The 21,517-nt window shown below is 35.4% G+C and overlaps 1 protein-coding gene across 4 annotated transcripts in view; it reads left to right on the forward strand.

Moving 5' to 3' along the window:
* The first annotated feature begins 3,023 nt into the window (after window positions 1–3,023).
* The window catches only part of Asap (ArfGAP domain of ASAP), a 293,797-nt gene continuing 275,303 nt past the window's right edge, over window positions 3,024–21,517 (forward strand). For all 4 annotated transcript variants that reach the window (XM_069819152.1, XM_069819153.1, XM_069819154.1 and 1 more), the window contains exon 1: window positions 3,024–3,107. In XM_069819152.1, the coding sequence (XP_069675253.1) occupies window positions 3,068–3,107 (40 nt within the window). In that variant the 5' untranslated portion in view covers window positions 3,024–3,067. The remainder of the gene's footprint in view (window positions 3,108–21,517) is intronic.

Raw genomic sequence — 21,517 nt, forward strand, 5'->3', positions numbered from 1 at the left:
CCACACAACTATTTTTGCTTGTAACTTTGGACTCGGTCATTTCCGGACCAAAGGTTTCTTATCTCAATTGATACATGTGCCCTTCCCCATCATCACTAGCCCGGAAACACCCAGTATGTGCATTCAATAGGGTAGCATTATCTTTAAATTTGTAGTGGAAATGGGAACCAATTCAGCATTTACCTTTTCGAATAATTATATTCTTAGTTATTTGATGATCGAGGAAACCCCTAAAAACGCCAATCAGATTGTCCGACTCCGGAATTTGAACCCGGGACCTCCCGACTGCAAGTCCTGTGTTTTACGACTGAACCATTTTTCTCGGTGAATTAGGTTTGTAACTAAATAATGTACTGTCTTTACTATCTTGTAATTCTGCAAAAAAAAAAAAAATGGATTGCGAGATTCTAGCGGATGTAAATGTAAACAGTCCATTGTAGATATGAGATGGAACAGAAAAATCATATAAGACAACATGAGGAAGACAATGGATTATTTTCGTGATAGACTGAGGTATTTTTTGGCTGTTAATCGTTCTCATTTTAAGCATCTGTGATAAAGTTTGGTTAGTTATAGTGTTTTGTTTAGTTTTATGGCTTACTCCAGCGTTTCTCAAACTATGGTCCGCGGACCACCTGTGGTCTTCAAGGTCTGCCCTTGTGGTCCTCCAAAAAAGACAGAAAAAAAATAAATTCAAACGAATTGCGTATCACACTATAACTTAAAATCTCAGAGTTTGGAAATGACACATGGCAATCGAATGTCACTTTTTCTCCCAGTACTGATATTTTATCAAATTTATTACCTTAACCTTTTACCGACTTCCCACTCTACTCTCATCAACAAAAGAGGGATTTAAAGTACTATACACGTGGTGTTTCTCGCCATCTTTTCCCTGCACATCTGGCGCCGCGCCTGTAACCCACCCAGCGACTACCCGAATTCATAACAGAGGACCAAAGTACCAAACCTTAATTCAATTTAAAAATATAAGTATATTGGTTTTAAAATATGCTACGAAAATGATAAATTTGTTTTCGAAGGGAACAAGAGTAAGGTAGTCCGCGGAACTGTTGTGAATTTAACCCTTTCTAACCCAAATTAAATTTATAAGCAATCCATGTTGAAACAAATAGCTGTATTAGGACCAATTCAGTGACCAAGTTACGGGAGTGGCAACATTTGAAACAAAACTATATTGATGAAAATGTATTGAAATAGAAGTTATCCAGCAAAATTTACCTTCATATGTAACACACAAGTATATAAATGCTATAAAGTTAATTATTGACATATGGTATCTATAGGTAAGAAAGGGTTAAAAAGTGGTTCCCACTTCAAAAAATTTTGAGAAACGCTGGCTTACTCAACATGATTTTACATATTACTTATTTGTCTCAAGTATCAAGTCCACGAAACAAATTTAATAAATTATTGAAAGACATGAAACAAGTGAATGGGTAAAGTTTCTACGCATTCATACGTAACATTTAATGGAGATTCGGAATATGTAAATTTTAATATAGGGTGCCATTAAAAATAGTTTACTGTCACACCCTGTATGTCTGAATAACTGTTTTGGAATACTGACATGATATTGCATGGTTTATCTCCAACGTTTTTGCATAAAACTTTTTTTTTGTTTTTGTAAAATTAAAATTTAAAAAGTTATTAACAATATTCTATACTTATTGTTCACACTGTATAAATCATACCTGCACAAACAGCGCTCAACGAGCGCGCGCGCTCCTTCGGAGCGAGAGAGCTGTGTTTACCGCTCGCCGAAACGGAGAGGAAGATACGTCCGATTGACATAGACTTGCTATAGGTAGAGGAGAGGGAAACGACCACTCAGTTATGTAGTGGAGTGCAGTGTGTAGGCCTATTCTCAGTAACTGTTTCACGTTGCTTACCTACTGCTACAGTACAGTATGGAGGAATATAAAAGACGGAACATAACATTTAACATTTAACGACTTACAGCTCGAACTTATTGATCTTCAATGTGACCTAAGGGATAAAGATCGTTTGAATAATACTACTAGCCTGGTTGAGTTTTACAAGACTAAACATTATCAATAATATCCATGACTACACAGGCTAGCTGTGAAAATGATTTCTATGTTTGGCTCAACATTTATATTTGTGAGCAACTGTTTTCTATAATCAACTTTAATAAAGGCAGACATCGAACATCTGTAACTGACGTTTCATTACGATCAGTGGGCTACTGTTCCTTTCGGCTATCAACAGCATAAAACCTCGTTTTGAAGTACTGATAAATACAAATATAAAAAAATGAAATTGTACATTTAAGTAGCTATAGAATTTCTATTATTTCTGTAAAATAAATATTTCTTTATTAATTAATAATAGTCCAAGATAGTTTTGCAAACACTGAACGGGAATTCATTTCATAAACACTCGTAATAGTACTTCCTTTTGTGTATATTTTGTACGAGATCACCCCTTCTTCCAGTCCACCCTTACACAGAGCGCAGCTAATATCTGCATTCCGCTCACGAGCTGTGAGCCGGCTCGCAGAGGGCAAACCTTGTGCAGGCCTGGTATAAATGGTATTATTACTCGTATCATGGTAGATAAATTGAAGTATTGAGTTACTTGTAAAACGTACAATGAGAAAATGCGATATGTGTCGTGTCCGTGATATTTCTAAAGGTTTGCGTTATTTTTTAACACACTGTGTAATCTTGAGCAATGACGTTCTAAAAATAAAAATATCGTTATATTTGCAGTTTTAATTTTGACAGGCGTCTCGCCTCGCCTTCGCTTTCTAGTGCCTACATAATAAGTACTCTATATGAAGGAGTAAAGCAGTTACATTGTTAACAGATGTCAGGCTTCATAATGACAGGCTATGCGAAATGTTTCAGATGTTCCTGATTGCGTGCAGGGACGATTACTCGGAAATCAGATATAACTTCCACTGCCACGTATGCCTTGTTGTCTTGGATGGCTGAGTCTTACATCACAGACTGTAACGATGTTAATAAGTGTTCCTTTTTTGTTTCAGACGCTGGATTTCGACCGTGACGGCTTAACCAAGATGAAGAAAGCAATCAAGGCGATTCATAATTCCGGAAATTGTAAGTATTTTTTCATTTAATAACCCACACCCTGCCGTACTTAACCTTTGAACCTTTGACCTGAACTGGTATCACGTTCTCGGAGCTGTAATCCAGGTGTATCCCGCACTAGATCCAGATCCAGCAGCCCACCGCACCGCGCCGGCTGGCTCGAAATACGAGCTGCTTCTGTAGCGCTCGTGTTCTCTTGTTTCTAGAGGTTTGGGGATCAATTCCCGCTTTGAGTGTCGTCCTGGTCTTATGCAAGAGAGAGTTTATGTTTCTTTTTCTTTTTACTCTCCGTATTGTTGTGCATTGCACCACTTGTAAAGTAGATGTGTCGGAATTCGGAGTGCAGTTTTAGACTGTATTCAGCTAAATTTAAATATATCCTTGGAATTATGGTGATTTTTTTGGAGTTCATTAATTTTTTTTCTCACTTCATCTTTTCTTGACAGTCTCCAGGCAGATTATCATAATCACTGGCTGCAGTGTTGCTTATTTTAAACATAATTTATTATATATTAAAAGTATTTATTTCAGTCATTGACTTCACAGCGTATGTTTAAGGTGTTAAACCTTTGCATTACATGTTTAAAAGACGTATGAACGTTTTCGTTGGACTACGCCAACATCATCAGATACGACGTACATTTCAGCAATATCAATAATTTCTACATAATCTCTACAAATACAAAACATATTTAGTGGCATGCTAAATAAAACATACTAAAAACCAACATGGTTATGATACGCATTGACATTCTTGTATGACTGCCCTTATTGTCAGTTAATTAAAATATACGTGTAAGTTGCAAAATATATATGTTTTTCAAGTCTTCACACATGGAATAATGAAGTAACATGATATAAAAGGAATAAAAAATAATAAAATATAAAACTAAGGTAATTATGTATTATGAGTGTGAAGAGTTGCAAATTACAGTATTTAATTACATTTATTATATTCATATTTCTGTTTCACAATAATGCACATATCAACCATTCAGAACGTGTGTATCATGGTGTGTGTCTCGTAATTTGTCTTGAATGTTTTTCAGATTAATATGGTTGTCTTATAAATGCCAATATGTTATAAGTTGGGTTGTTTAATGTTGATTAGTAATGTATATTTAATTTGACGATGATGCTGTTCATCCAATATGGCAATATATGGTCGATATCCAATACTGTAATCGTAATAAACTGAGTGATAAGGCGCAAGTCAGGTGTCAGAATTAATTAGTGTAGATCAGTAGCGGCTGGTGGTCAAAATAATGAGTGTGCTACAAACTCTATATCGGCCTACTGTAGAGGCCTACACTTACGTATTTATCTTAATTTGGAGTCTCGTCTAGTGATGAAATATGAAGTCCATACGACGTTCTTTCGTACTGCAGAACTTGTCATTTGGTGTTAAACCCCTATCTTGGCCATCATACTCTTTTCTACTGACAGTATTGCAAGAGCAGTGAGGCGATCCTGGGACATAGTGTTCCTTAAAAACATTTTTATGCGTTTCAAGGAAGAAAAACATATTTCTGGCTCAGCAGTGGTCATTGGTGTTGTAACCAAAATATTTAACAACTTCGATACTTCACAGAATGGATCCTGTAAATTGTTGGATACTATGTATTGTGACAATTGAACAGCCATCTATATTTCGGAAGTCAGGTCTTCCGTGTAGAAATCCAACTTGTATCTGGAACACTCTTTTGTTCAGTATAGTATAGCTGTTGACAGCAACTTCAACAGGTAGATGGCAGCAGCAGTCGAACACTTGAATTACCAAATTACATTGTACATAGTTCCGAATTCTTCCACAAACAAGCATTCTTTCGTTACGCTTTACTTTTGCAATCTCCAAGCTGTGTTGTGCTGAAGCTGACTACAGCACTTTCCCGCGTAAAAATAGCCAATCAGAGCAGTGATTTCAGCTTCGCACATGCGCATAACTGTCTACATTTTTCATGTGGAGCTTTGAGTAGCACAACGAACCCCCTGAGGCACCAAAGAAGGCACGAAGACTAAACACTTTATAACGCGTCATGAACATAACCACGGGAAATTGTCAAATGACAGATCAAATACTATGGTGGTATTACAAATACATTATTTGAGCCAAAATTATCATTGTGCTGTAGCACTGTAGCACATAAGGACGGGCCGCCCCTGGTGTAGACGTGCCTTGTTTAGATGTTGGTTGTGTGATGGTTGTGTGAGGACTGTTTTCACAGTCGTATCTGATGATGTTGGCGTAGTCCAACGAAAACGTTCATACGTCTTTTAAACATGTAATGCAAAGGTTTAACACCTTAAACATATGCTGTGAAGTCAGTGACTGAAATAAATACTTTTAATATACAATGCAGACTTCTTTGAAAACTATAAAAATGAATTGCAAAATAATTTATTATGATTGTCATTTTATCTGGGCATCGACGTAATCTCGCCGTAATGAGTTGTTGCTTAGTCAACTGTCCGAAGACAGGTCTAAACCTCACAAGTGATATCAAGAAGGCACCACTTATGAGCAACTAGGCCAGGAGATAATGGGGTAGGGTGGGTAGTGTGACTCGTAATTCAAGGTTTGTTTCGGGCATTGATTCGAATACCGCTTGGTTGCATTTTTTAAGTGTCCCTTCCCCTCCCATAACTAATGAGGAGACAGGCTTACACATCTCGCGGTATACCGTGAAGATTGGCGACGTTAGTGAACGTTATAGTTAACGGGCAAGCTTACTACTCGTATACAGACATTTATTACCCATACTAGTTAACGGATATTGATTAAAAGTCATCTTATTTTTCAGATTAGGACGATGCCTATTAATATAGAAATCCTTTCTATGTTAATATCAACGCAAAGAAATAATTTCTTATATTTCATTTTTTTTTGCATTTTTTGACGTTTTTTAACTAATAGGTCATGTTTATACTTTTTTGGAATTTTTTTTGGTTATTTTTAATACTTTGAAGAACTTTTAGATTATTTGGAATGCATTTCACTTTCTTCTTTGCCGATAGGTCTGTTAAATCATTTTCTAAGCAAATAGGTCAGTAGTAATTACCTACTGAATAAGTGAATAACAGTGAAGTTTGAGTTTTATAGTTTGGAACAGACTCTAAATTCAATCCCTCATTCCGCTGAGGGCTTCACTTCACACAACGGAAGTAATATAAAATGCTTGACAGCAGCTTAGTTTGAGTGAGGGCTTTGACCGCTACTGTTATTTTGTAGGTACGAGGGTGTCTTTAGAATTTATGTTTGGGAGGGGGGAAAATTTCACCGTGTCCTGGACAGGACGTTGTGTCCTCAATATGGTTCGGAAGTGATGTCTACTGTAGTAGACAATATTTTTAACACAAAGATTGCCAGAATGCACGCTGCGCCCACAATTTGTTGTGACATTCACATTCCCTCATCTAGAAGATCTGGTAACAAAAGTGAAGTGCGGAAGGAGGAGGAGACATAGAATGAAGGCACTGACATGGACCACCCCTGATTGAAACACATTGTAAACTCTCATTAAAATCTGTAGTTTTCCCTTAAAACCTTCATTTTGTTGCATGTTCTTTTCCTTTATCTTAGCTAAATTCCAGGACGATGTCTCCTCTCTCCAAGATTTGCAGGGCAGTCATTGAAACAAGGTGACTAATTTTTAAGAAGTTGTGGTGCGAGTACGGTGAATAATATTTAAATGTCATTTTATTTTAATTTTATGTCATTTTTCCATTAGTTTAAGGGCATTTTAATGATAATTTTAAGTAGATTTTTAGGTCATAAACATCCGCCCCCTACTTATTATACTGGGTGTTTAAAAAATACGGGGCATAATTTCAGGTATGTATTTTCCACATGTAGACAATCAAAATAGTTCATTACAACATGTGTCCGGAAATGCTTCATGTCCGAGTTATGGCCTTCACAACATTGAAATTCACCGGAACGTTTTTCTTTCCGCAGGTCGTTGTCATTACAGAAGATGTTCAAAATGTCCACCTCCTGCTTGAATACAGACCTCACATCGATGTTTCATTGACCTGCGAACACGATCCCAAACTCTAGGAGTATTGCGTATGTCCTCAGAACATGCCACAATTCGATTCCGAAGGGATTCCAAATCAGGCACCGGAGACGAATAAATCAATGATTTTAAATGACCCCACAAGTAGAAATCGAGAGGGTTCAGATCAGGTGAGCGTGGAGGCCTATTCATCGATCAGGAAACCTTCGATCCAAATACCGGCGAGCCGTACGACTGAAGTGTGCAGGAGTGCCATCATGCAAGAAGTGAATGTGTTGACGATTGATCAGTGCAGTGTCTTCTAAAACATGAGGTATGGTGTTTTCCAGGAAGTTTGTGTACGCCTCCCCCGTAAGTCTGTTTACAAATACATGGGGTCCAACTAATCGATCACCAATGATACCGGCCCACATGTGGAGGGAGAACCGCACCTGGTGATGAGATGGAACAGTTGCACGTGGGTTTTCATACGCCCATACAGTACATGCTGATTGTGGAAATTTGTTATGCCATCTCGTGTGAACTGTGCTTCATCTGTAAATAATACGAAGGCAGGAAAGTTCGGATTTACACCACACTGCTGCAAGAACCACTGACAGAACCTAACTCGTGCAGGGTAATCTGCTGGTGACAGGGCCTGTACACATAGCAAAGGATAAGGATACAACTGATACTCTTTCAACAGTCTCCAGACAGTCGTATGAGGAACATTGACCCTTCGTGTGCTGATAGAAGGAGTCATGTACACAGTCTCCAGAATCTCCTCCTGTACTTCTGGAGTTGTAGATCTTGGTCGTCCCCTTCCCAAACCAGGAGAGTTAAATATTCCATACTCGCACAGACGGTAATGGAGACGTACAAATGTCTTCCGATCTGGACATTGTCGCTGTGGGTACCTCTCCTGGTACAAACGACGAGCCAGCGCAGCATTGCCGTCCGCCTTACCGTACATGAAGTGTATCTCTGCCAGCTTTTGATTTGAATACATGTCGCACAGTTTAACGCCTACACAACACTGAATGTAACCTTCACTTCGGAATGAACTGTCAGAGTGCTCTCTTAATGTCTCCTTTGACGGCAACGACCTGCGGAAAGAAAAACGTTCCGGTGAATTTCAATGCTGTGAAGGCCATAACTCGGAAATAAAGCATTTCCGGACACATGTTGTAATGAACTATTTTGATTGTCTACATGTGGGAAATACATACCTGAAATTATGCCCCGTATTTTTGAAACGCCCTGTATATCTCATCTGATACAACTGATATGTTAAATCTACACTGTCTACAGTGTATAAATGAAATGTAACGCATGCGCAATACGACCAAACGCTTGCAATCTATCGCTCAGATACACCGGGAGTAGTTGTGCGTCAAAACAAGAAGACTTCATTCGATTAACTGATACTCTTTCAGGAACTCGCACGAATAATGAGCATTCCTCTTCACCTTTTGAACTCGAATTAGTACCTTCTTGACGATAGCGTTAGACAACTTGGATGTAAAGTAAGTTGAAGTAGATCCCTTTAAAGTAATCCACCCGTTAAATTACACAGCATGCCTTGCTATCAAATCCTTGTTTTATAAAGACGTAAATGACCTGGATTTTATAATGCATTTCGGCGTTTTCATCTAGGAAATGCAGTGATTGAACATCTGTTCTCTGTCTCTCGTAACAACTCGGGAAGTTTCCTTTCGTTCTTTTGTTCTCATTTTAACTGCCGGCATTGTAATTGCTTTCGTAAAGAACTCGGAAATAGAAGAGTTTCGTGTTGTGGATCTCAGGCGAAATGACCGCCAATTAATTGGAAAATACAGGACGGTAGAAGACTTACTGCTTTAAGCCAGAAGGACTAATGTAGTTAGCATGACGTTCCAGCTGTATTTTAAGTCTGATAAGGTTAGATTTTTACTTTTATGGGACTTTGAGTACACCTTGGATGGATTTTGATAATTTCAACCCCGAGTGTGTCTTTTACTAAGAGAGTCAAATAGCCACTCGAATCCTTATGCATTCTGAAATTATTGTAAAAGTAATAATTTACTGGGTAGCCAATATTTTTTTCTTCATTGATTTCTTTAGGGCCGATTGTATAAACCATTTAATCTTAGATCAGAGATTAAATTGATCCTCGTTCTAGCAGAACTTGGAATTTTGTGTTGTATAAAGTCTAATCTGAGATTAATTTGTCTTAAACTAAAGTCAACTTTGACTGAAGAAATTTCTCTGATTAAGTTAGATCATCCAAGTTTAGTTATTTCTTTTCTGTGTGAAATATACGAGTGACAGATTGTGCAAATAAAATATCCGTTATTATTATTATTATTATTATTATTATTATTATTAACTTATTATTATTATTATTATTATTATTATTATTATTATTATTATTGTTAATAGATATGGTAGGTACATTTATATATATTTTTTTCAATTTCTTGCCATAATACACAAACAATCTTATATTTTATAAGGGTCTGTCGTGTGCAGCAGTATCAAATGACATAACCTATAATTATATTATGTTTATAACAACCATTAATTATTAATGGATATGATAGGTACATTCATAAATTTTCAATTAACTGTATTACTAAACGAAAATTGTCGTGTTATAAAGCTTTATTATGTTTAGCAGTATCAAACACCATAACATGATAACAATTTGAACAGTCAGCCTTCTTCTTATTGTCCGCCATTATTTACATTGCATAAAACAAACCAGTGTCTCCAACAGAGTGAACGGAAAGTCGCCAAAAAGTAGTTGTAAATTCGCTAGATTTCTCTTTTCTGTGTGAAATATACGAGTGACAGATTGTGCAAATAAAATATCCGTTATTATTATTATTATTATTATTATTATTATTATTATTATTATTATTATTAACTTATTATTATTATTATTATTATTATTATTATTATTATTATTATTATTATTATTGTTAATAGATATGGTAGGTACATTTATATATATTTTTTTCAATTTCTTGCCATAATACACAAACAATCTTATATTTTATAAGGGTCTGTCGTGTGCAGCAGTATCAAATGACATAACCTATAATTATATTATGTTTATAACAACCATTAATTATTAATGGATATGATAGGTACATTCATAAATTTTCAATTAACTGTATTACTAAACGAAAATTGTCGTGTTATAAAGCTTTATTATGTTTAGCAGTATCAAACACCATAACATGATAACAATTTGAACAGTCAGCCTTCTTCTTATTGTCCGCCATTATTTACATTGCATAAAACAAACCAGTGTCTCCAACAGAGTGAACGGAAAGTCGCCAAAAAGTAGTTGTAAATTCGCTAGATTTCTCATTATCAACAAAGAAAGATTAAATTTTGTCACTATGGGGTGTTAAAAAGGTCGCTAAATCCCTATGAAAGCAATATAGAAGTTAAAAGAAATTGTTGTTGAAAAACAGTTGAAGTCGCTAGATGAACGAACCTGTACAACATGACCCGCTCATCACATACTTCACCTGTTTATGCGATGTTGCCAAATCCTTTTCACGTGAACTTAGATTGTATTTGAACCAAGATAATTTGATCGCAGAAAAGTTTTATACAATAGAAGACGTGTCTGACCTCGGTACACTTTCCGATCTTCTATCAAAGTTGATCTTTAGTCAGGGAGTTTTATACAGGGACATCACTTTATTTTTACCAGCATTTTTAACATTAACCTGGCTATACTCGGAAACACTGTTGCCCCCTTCCATTACAGGAGTTTGATGTTACTAGTGCAATATGTAAACAAATCATTTTACTAGGTATAGGAGGACAGAAAAGTAGTGTATCCATTTATGTTGTAGGGAAATATGATATTACGATTTTCAGTTTGATCACCACTTTTACGGAAGTCATCAAAATACAGCAGAGTAGTAACATTTTTTTTTTTTCAAAAACTCAACTTTTGAGACGGCTATGTTTGTTATGTAATGTCTACTTTATTTAGCATATTAATTACTGATGTTGACATACAATATAGAGAGTGCATTTAAATTGAGGGGGTCATAAGTAAAGGGCTGTAAGTGCACTTAAGTTACTTTTGAGAAAATGGGGTTTAAATATTTAAGCTTTCGTAAAATCGGTGAAATTTTTATTTAAAATTTAATATGTGATGCGATTAAAATATCCCTTTGCCACTAAAATTTTAGATACTTTAGCTTACACTGGATGCACTTAACTCATGTTATTACAAATGTCACTAGCATTCCTTTCCTTCTAACCACCTCAATTCAAAATAAGCTAATCTGAATTTTTAAACAAGTTGCTGAAAATGGTTGCCGTTCATTACAATGCAGGCTTCAATTCTTTACGCGTATTATTAAAAACATTTTAAAGCATATTCTAGGAAATTGAATTTATCGTTTCTTGAGTATAATTTTTAGTACGATATTATTAATATGGGTTCTTTCTTCTATAGAAATCGCAACCATATTTCTGAAACACATTATACACTGCAGTGTTTACTTCACTGCTTGAAGACTTCGAATGCAACAGCAGCCGTAAGTTTGTGTGTCTGACGGAAGCAAGGACATTAGTGAAGGGGTGGGAGTGAAGTACATTCAGAAATGCAGGTACAATAAAAATGCAAGTAAAAATAAAATGATGTCCCTGTACAATTGGGCCTTAATAGTGTTATATTTCAAACTTGTTTGTCCATGTTTTGTGATATATTATAAAGCCTAGTTTCTGTATTGACTTTACGTAAATCAATCTGGTATTGTTAAATATTTTCTATCCACTTTATTTTGTTGTAGATTACGGGTATGTTTTAACTAATGCTGCAAAGCGTTGCTCTCTGACGTCTTTTACTAAATCTTTGCCATGTTTTGTACTTTTCATCCCTTGTTGAGGTAACTTACAGTAGGTATAGTTTGCTTCAAGTGTACTCGTGTTTCTTCTATAACTCAATTTTCGGACCCATATAGTGACAGTGGGCAGTCGTACTGTTGCAAAATTTGATCAAAAATTTTCTTTCCGGACTTTCTTTCCATTTGATGTTATTGCCCCCAGTCATGTAACTCGACCTGCAGTCTTCTTTTGTTTACAATATCTCAGTCTTTCAAATATATATTATTATAATTTACGAATTTAAACATACAATTTGTTTTAGTATTCAGTTTTATATACCGCGTTGTATTTGTCCTAGGAATTATGTGACTACTCATTTAAATCAGACATATGTACACATTCTTTAGACATATGAAACAGGTCTAATAATAATAATACTTATTTACTTACTGGCTTTTAAGGAAACCGGAGGTTCATTGCCGCCCACACATAAGCCCGTCATTAGTTCCTATCCTGACCAAGATTAATCCAGTCGCTATCATCATATCCCATCTCCCTCAAATCAATTTTAATATTATCTTCCCATCTACGTCTCGGCCTCCCCAAAGGTCTTTTTTTCCTCCGTCCTCCCAACTAACACTCTATATACATTTCTGGATTCGCCCATACGTGCTACATGCCCTGCCCATCTCAAACGTCAAGATTTAATGTTCCTAATTATATCAGGTGAAGAATACAATGCGTGCAGTTCTGTGTTGTGTAACTTTCTCCATTCTCCTGTAACTTCATTCCTCTTAACCCCAAATATTTTCCTAAGCACCTTATTCTCAAGCACGCTTAACCTATATTTCTCTCTCAAAGTGAGAGTCCAAGTTTCACAGTCATAAAGAACAACCGGTAATATAAATTTAATAATAATAATAATAATAATAATAATAATAATAATAATAATAATACAAAATAATAATACTTATTTATAGTAGTCATATTATTACTTACTTACAAATGGGTTTTAAAGAATCTGGAGGTTCATTGCCGCCCTCACATAAGCCCGACATCGGTCCATATGCTGAACAAGATTATTCCAGGCACTAGCATCATATCCCACCTCCCTCAGATCCATTTTAATATTATCCTCCCATCTACGTCTCGGTCTCCCCAAAGGTCTTTTCCCTTCGGCCTCCCATCTACACTCTATAATAAACATTTCTGGATTCTCCCATGCGTGGTACTGTACATGCTCTGCCCATCTCAAACTTCTCGATTTAACGTTCCTAATTATATCAAATCTGTGGTAAATGAACTAGAGAAGAAACCAATGAAGTGCTTTGTGAGGAGTGTGGCTTTGTATGGATAATAAACATAGACATTACGACGAAGTGAAAAGAAGTAAATAGAAGCATTTGAAATGTGGATATGGAAAAGAGTGGAACGTGTGAAGTGGACAGACAGAATAAGAAATGAAACTGTGTTGGAAAGAGTGGGTGAAGAAAGAATGATGCTGAAACTGATCAGGAATAGGAAAAGGAATTGATTGGGTCACTGGCAGAGAAGAAACTGCTTACTGAAGGATGCACTGAAAGGAATGGTGAACGGGAGAAGAGTTCGGGGCAGAAGAAGATATCAGATGATAGACGAATTAAGATATATGATTCATATGAGGAGACAAAGAGAAAGACAGAAAATAGATTAGAGAATACTGAGTTTGCAGTGAAAGACCTGCCTTTGGGCAGAACACTGAATGAACGAATGAATGAATGAATGACATCAGGTGAGGAATACAATGTGTGCAGTTCTGCGTTGTGTAACTTTCTACATTCACCTATAACTTCATCCCTTTTAGCCCCAAATATTTTCCTAAGCATCTTATTCTCAAACACCCTTAACCTCTGTTCTTCTCTCAAAGTGAGAGTCCAAGTTTCACAATCATACAGAACAACCAATATTATTGTATAATTGTTTTATAAGTTCTAACTTATTATTAACTTATTATTATTATTATTATTATTATTATTATTATTATTATTATTATTATTATTATTATTATTATTATTATTAGGTCTAGGGTTTTGGTGAAATTGCATCTTTTTCCTAGTAAGCCATAAACATAGCTGCTTTAGTATTTATATGTTATGTGATAAACTGAGCGTTTTAAGACATATTTTTAGGGCATTTTTTGCATTTTTTTGCCTGTTTCTACTCATAAGAGCATTTTTTGTTTTATTCGGTCATTTTTGAGGGATTTTAATTTAATTTTGACCATAAATCCCCATTATTAATGTAAGATAATGTTTATTTTCTTTGATACTTTCTCTACATATTTTGTCCATTAATACCTATTATTTTGTGTAATATTTTAATCGTTTTTGTACGCAAATATTGCCATTTTGATGTAGTATACCCCATGTAATGGATCAGTCCAACCACCCATTCAATATAAACTCCTCTATGCCTGCTAGTTCTGGATACGAGTGGCCTTGTGGCGGACTACATGGAAACTACATCAGGTAATAGTAATATGCGTTACAAGAGCGGTATGTTGAAGTTTTCATCTTCCAGGAAAAGTTTGAAAAAGCGAAACGTAGTTGAGCTTTTTTAATTTCCGAGAATTGAAAGAAAACATACCGCTCGTGTATCGTACATTATTTTGTGCGAAGATCGTTTATTACATACCTGAAAGAGGAATTTCTAATTAGTTGCAATGAAACCTCCATCTTGGTTTCTGTTCAATGACGGCAAATTTGCAAAACAAAAATATCTGTCTTCAACAATGTTGCTTTAAAATGTTTTCTGTGTTTACTATACTCCAGCAGGCCGTGATATACGTCTGTTTCCCCCCCCCCCCCCCAGTCTATAAATGCGAACTTAAAACAAACGGCTTCCTTAATGTTACTTGCATCACGAAATGCAATAACTTTAGTGGAGTTGTAGAGTTTACTTAATTTTTGCAAATATTTAAAAACAATACTTAGCAGTGCAATTTAGGTGAAATTGCAGTGGTAAGTTTCCAATTTATAATTATTACTATATTGAACGTCTCTAAAATATGTTAAAAACCTAAAGCAGTAAAATGAATATGTCACTTAAGCGGTAAGAAGAGGGAAATTGTTATGTGTTGGGAATACTGAATGTGGAATTTTAGACTTACCGCGGATTTGTTTTGTGCGGAAACCAAGCAAATACGCACGATCTCGCACAAAATAATTAATTAAAGTGTACTACTAAGAAAAAAAATGTAAAATTAAATAAACTTAAATGTTGGTACTAGAATTTAATTTAATTACTAGTGTAAATATTGAGTAGTACAAAACCTCTTTTCCTACTAAGCCAATTATGTAAGACCAATTTTAGGGCATTTTTAAGGGCATTTTTGATAGATTTTTAGGTCATTAATGCATTGTTTTTTAAGACATTTTTTTCATGATTTATAGTTCATCAAAATCGTAGCCCTAATTATTATTATTATTATTATTATTATTATTATTATTATTATTATTATTATTATTATTAGTATTAATATTAATATTATTATATACTCAGAATTTCAGCACTATAAAATGCAGGTATAAATCACGAGAATAAAAATCAATACTAATATGAAACTTCACCAGCAGGATCTAATAATAATAATAATAATAATAATAATAATAATAATAATAATAATAATAATAATAATAATTTATTTTATTTATTTGTTTATTGATTTATTTATTTATTTATTTATTTATTTATTTATTTATTTATTTATTTATTTATTTCGAATATTAATGTGCAAAACAACAGCACAAAGCCAATTACAGTTTAGCACAAAATAAAAAACAAAACAGAACAAATGATTATGAGAATGAATGACAGAAAATGACAGTGAGATGAAATACAATCAATATAATGGTCAACATTAACCATTCACCAAATGCAACAAAATAAATGGCAATATCTAACAAATAATAAAAGATATTAAATAACAAGTAAGGAATATCACGCATAAGTAAAATCAAATGAGATCTTGCAAATTGGCACTTTTAATACATCTGGCTATTGGAGAAAGGGATTTAAATAATTTAGTGAAGAAAATTCTTTGACCACGAAAACCTTTCACGGGAATTCTAAGGTAGGTATTATGTATAAAAGAATCACAATCAATTACACCATTAATAATAATAATAATAATAATAATAATAATAATAATAATAATAATAATAATAATAATAATAATAATGAAATAACTTGCCTCCAACATGAAAAGGCGCAATGTAATAGTTTGTTGATACATAAAGATGAGTTTATTGAAAGGCGATGAGTAGAAGATACTTTTAATATCCATAAAGACGCAAAGTAAGGGTTTTTAAAACTATTTACTTACACTTGTTTTAAATTTCTGTATCATTCTCATTTTTGTTGTATCTGTCGTTGGAATGTCATCAGTTACATAATAGTTGTCCGAAGTTTTCAGCCGTTGTTGTTCGGGGGAAATGGAACATCAGATATGACTTGATTGACACGAGATCACTCCGCGATACCCGCCGAAGCCAGGAAATAGCTCGGAGTCGATGTAATTGGCGATGTAGAGCCACCGCTATAAACGAGAGTAGTCTCGACGTGATTTGATTTGCTCGAGAAAAAAGAAATCGCTATCCTCTAAACGAATGAAATCAAATTACGTCAAGATGAGGAAGGTGATTTAATGTTGTCAGTAATGCAATTTCTTGCCGAGCCTCTGCCTCTGCCCTAAGTGAAGTAGAACAATTCTTAATTCTAAGAAAAACCGGGCCAGACAGCTAGCTGCCAGCGTGGGATGAAATGTCATTTTTCATGTCTCGTTTAATTAATACAAATTTAAAAGTAATCTGAATTCTCTTTCCTTATTCACGAACTTCCCCAGCTATGTTGGAGTGATCTACGGGCTGACGATAGACGCGGAAAATTGTGATAAATGACGGGATACCAACTTACGGCAGAATTTGATTATCGCTCCAAGCTCTGTAATCTTCATTGTGAGAGAAGGTGGTATTATTATTATTATTATTATTATTATTATTATTATTATTATTATTATTATTATTATTATTATTACTTACTGCCTTTAAGGAACCCGGAGGTTCATTTCCGCCCTCACATAAGCTCGCCATTGGTCCCTATCCTGAGCAAGATTAATCCAGTCTCTACCATTATATCCCATTTCCCTCAAATCCATTTTAATATTATTTTCCCATCTACGTCTCGGCCTCCCCAAAGGTCTTTTTCCCTCCGGTCTCCCAACTGACACTCTATATGCATTTCTGGATTCGCCCATACGTGCTACATGCCCTGCCCATCTCAAACGTCTGGATTTAATGTTCCTAATTATGTCAGGTGAAGTATACAATGCGTGCAGCTTTGCGTTGTATAACTTTCTCTAATCTCCTGTAACTTCATCCCTCTTAGCCCCAAATATTTTCCTAAGAACTTTATTTTCAAACACCCTTAATCTCTGTTCCTCTCTCAAAGTGAGATTCCAAGTTCCACAACCATACAGAACAACCGGTAATATAACGGTTTTATAAATTGTAACTTTCACATTTTTTGACAGCAGACTAGATGACAAAAGCTTCTCAACCGAATAATAACACGCATTTCCCATTATTATTCTGCGTTTAATTTCCTCCCGAGTATCATTTATATTTGTTACTGTTGCTCCAATATATTTGAATTTTTCCACCTCTTCGAAAGATAAATCTGCAATTTTTATAGTTCCACTTCGTACAATATTCTGATCACGAGACATAACCGTATACTTAGTCTTTTCGGGATTTACTTCCAACCCTATCGATTTACTTGCTTCAAGTAGAATTTCCGCGTTTTCCCTAATCGTTTGTCGATTTTCTCCTAACATATTCACGTCATCCGCATACACAAGAAGCTGATGTAACCCGTTCAATTCCAAACCCTGTGTGTTATCCTGAACTTTCCTAATGGTATATTCTAGAGCGAAGTTAAAAAGTAAAGGTGATAGTGCATCTCCCTGCTTTAGCCCGCAATGAATTGGAAACTAGATATTATTATTATTATTATTATTATTATTATTATTATTATTATTATTATTATTATTATTATTATTAGAACTAATTAACTGTGAAGAAAATACCCATAAATTCATCGGCTAACTTATTCAATAGAATCCAGAATGCCATCTTCATGAAAATGTCATAAACTTATAAAAATTATAAATAGAAAATGCCACTCAGATCTCTTTCACAAGGTCAGTAAAGCTTATTCCTGAATGAATAGTGATTTTGCCGTGTCAGACGTTACATGCAACGACAATGTACTTAATGTGTGATACATTCGAAATACATTTACGTAAGCCTGCCCTTTCTATTGCTGTGGTACTTACTTACAAATGGCTTTTAGAGAACCCGGAGATTCTTTGTCGGCCTCACATAAGCCCTCCGCCTGTCCCTATCCTGAGCAACATTAATCCAGTCTATACCAATCATATCCCATCTCCCTCAAATCCATTTTAATATTATCCTCCCATCTACGTCTCGGCCTCCCAATGTCTTTTTTCCCTCCGGCTTCCCAACTAACACTCTTTATGCATTTCTGGGTTCACCCGTAAATGCTACATGCGCTGTCCATCTCAAACGTATGGATTTAATGTTTCTAATTATGTCAGGTGAAGAATACTACGCATAGGAACATTAAATCCAGGTGTTTGAGATGGGCAGGGCATGTAGCACGTATGGGCGAATCCAGAAATGCATATAAAGTGTTAGTTTGGAGGCCGGAGGGAAAAAGACCTTTGGGGAGGCCGAGACGTAGATGGGAAGATAATATTATAATGGATTTGAGGGAGGCGGGATGTGATGATAGAGACTGGATTGATCTTGTTCAGGATAGGGACCTATGGCGGGCTTATGTGAGGGCGTCAATGAACCTCAGGGTTCCTTAAAAGCCAGTAAGTAACTAAGAGAGTAAGTAAGTAAAGAATACTATGCATGCAGTTCTGCGTTGTGTAACTTGATCCCTCTTAGCCCGAAATATTTTTCTAAGTACCTTATTCTCAAACAACCTTAACTGCTGCTATTGCTGTGTACTTCATAAAAAGTAAATGTATTATGTTTAATTAACTGTCCGAAGACAGGTCTGAACTTCTCAAGTGATACCAACAAGGCACCACGTATAAGGAAACTAGGCTACGAGGTAATGGCCAGTTCCTTTCCCTCTCCATTGCATACATCGCAGACTAGCTACATATTAACACTAATCAGACTTCAGATGTATACAAAAAATTGTTCTTCCTCTGATACATATCAATTTATGATAATACAGTAATAATTATTTATCTTATAAGTGGCTTAAATTGACCATTATTTGTGAGTGAGAAGTTTGATACGACAGCGTAATTGCGAGTGTTACAATTTTCCACGAATACATAATGGACTTTCAGCCACGTGTAATATACAACGCTTTATCTTATCTTGGTAATTATTGTAATTATTTTCCTTCTTATAATAATATTAATTAGTCACAATTGATTAGTATATTACAATACAATGTTTTACAAAATCAAGGACAATTTTGAAAAACGAACAGAATGAGTTTTTCAATTTCCGTGATTTTGTAATGCACTTCACAAACGTGTATTGTACAACATTTCTTGTACGATTTATTTTATTTTATTTTATTGGGTTATTTTACGACGCCGTATCAACATCTAGGTTATTTAGCGACTGAATGAAATGAAGGTGATAATGCCGGTGAAGTGAGCCCGGGGTCCAGCACCGAAAGTTAGCCAGCATTTGCTCGTATTGGGTTGAGGGAAAACCCCGGAAAAAACCTCAACCAGGTAACTTGCCCCGACCGGGATTCGAACCCGGGCCACCTGGTTTCGCGGCCAGACGCGTATGGACTTCTTGTATGATCATATTTTTACAATTGCAAATACATTGTGCATTGAAAATTTAGAGCAATATTATTCCAAATCCTTTGAAAACTGTACTGTAATGGTAACTAAGTAACAATAAGTGTACTGTAATGTGTCTATTTCAGTATAGATTTGTTACGAAGAATGGGTTCCCTAGCAACAAGTTTTTTTGTGGGAATTTTTGCACGATAGTGTGTTTTTTCGTCGTTACAGCAAACGGCCGCTACGATGGAAATTGATTTTACTGAATTCAGAGTTGCCAACCTAGATAAGTACGTTGAAATATCATAAATAACTGCTCTGTAAGGTTTTTTCTTACTTACTCTGCCTAACGTCCCATTTTATGAGACCTACCAATGCGGGAGTTGGGGGGGGGTTGAGATTCCTTTGATCATACACTACACTTCTACAAATGCGTATCCCTGGTCATGGGATCGCTATGGCTCAAGGATCTCGCTGAGATATCTCAGGATAATCACAAGACAACGGACAAATAGTCCCGTGGAGGAAAAAACATTTATTTCATTTGCCACTCCTGGAATTGAACCACGGACTGCCTGGTTGTAAAGGCATACACTATCCGCATATTCACAACGGCCGACCTTGCCGAATACATCGACAATAAATATATTGTTAAATGGCTGTGTTGTGTTATTGAACAGCTCTATATACACACATCAAAATTGTCTAAGTAACAACTAAAAAATTTGAAATATCAAGAAAATTGACGAAGTTACAAAACTTAACGAAAGTGAATATTAAAGTACTAGTCATTTGTCATTTTACCTGGTTACCATAGCAACCAACGTTGTTATTTTGTATTGTTACATTGGAAAGAATTAAATTAGTGTGTTTTAACAGGGGACATATGTAACTAAAAACCGTGTAAAATCGTAATAAACAGTAAAAAATAGTTTTAATGATAGAAGAACGTCGTCATTCAAACCATGATGAAATGTTTAAGGCGATTGGCATTGACGAAATAAGATGGAAAATGTCATCTTGGCCTCCATATGAGCAATCTTCTCGAGTCTGGGTGCAAACCGAAGCGTGATTCATCTGTAAAGAGAACCTGTCCCTATTGATCCACTGTCCAATTTTGATGTTGTGGGCACCACAAAACACGACGTGCTCGATTTCCATGACGAATAGCTGGACACCTTAAAGGTTGACGAGCATGAAGGCCTCTTTCATGCAGTCTATTTCTGATAGTTTGAGTTTAAACAATGACGTTACTTACATTTTGCAAGGCACTTCTTAACATTGTGGCAGTTGAAGTTCTTTCCCTCAGGGCTCTAAGGTACAGAAATCTGTTTTGTCCTTCAGTGGTAACCCTTGGTTTTCCTTGGTGCCTTTCTTCTGGACTACCAAATTGTTCATAACGATTTCATATTCTTGAAATTACACCTCTTCGCGTATTTAGAGCCCTTGCAGCATCAGTTTGTGTTCCGCCACTTTCAATTATGCCAATCGCCTTAAACATTTAATGATGGTTTAAGGGTATACGTATGTACGTGAACGACCACAAATATTATCAGGAAATGCAGCTTTAAATTTCTAAACTTTTATAAGAAAATAAACTCACAATTGGACAAAAATTACAAGGTAGCACAACAAGACTTATTAGAACTTAAATATCTGATAAAAGTTTAAAAAACTTACTAATAATATTTTTCAAA

This window comes from Periplaneta americana, chromosome 2 (genome assembly GCF_040183065.1).
Source record: "Periplaneta americana isolate PAMFEO1 chromosome 2, P.americana_PAMFEO1_priV1, whole genome shotgun sequence".
Taxonomy (NCBI): domain Eukaryota; kingdom Metazoa; phylum Arthropoda; class Insecta; order Blattodea; family Blattidae; genus Periplaneta; species Periplaneta americana.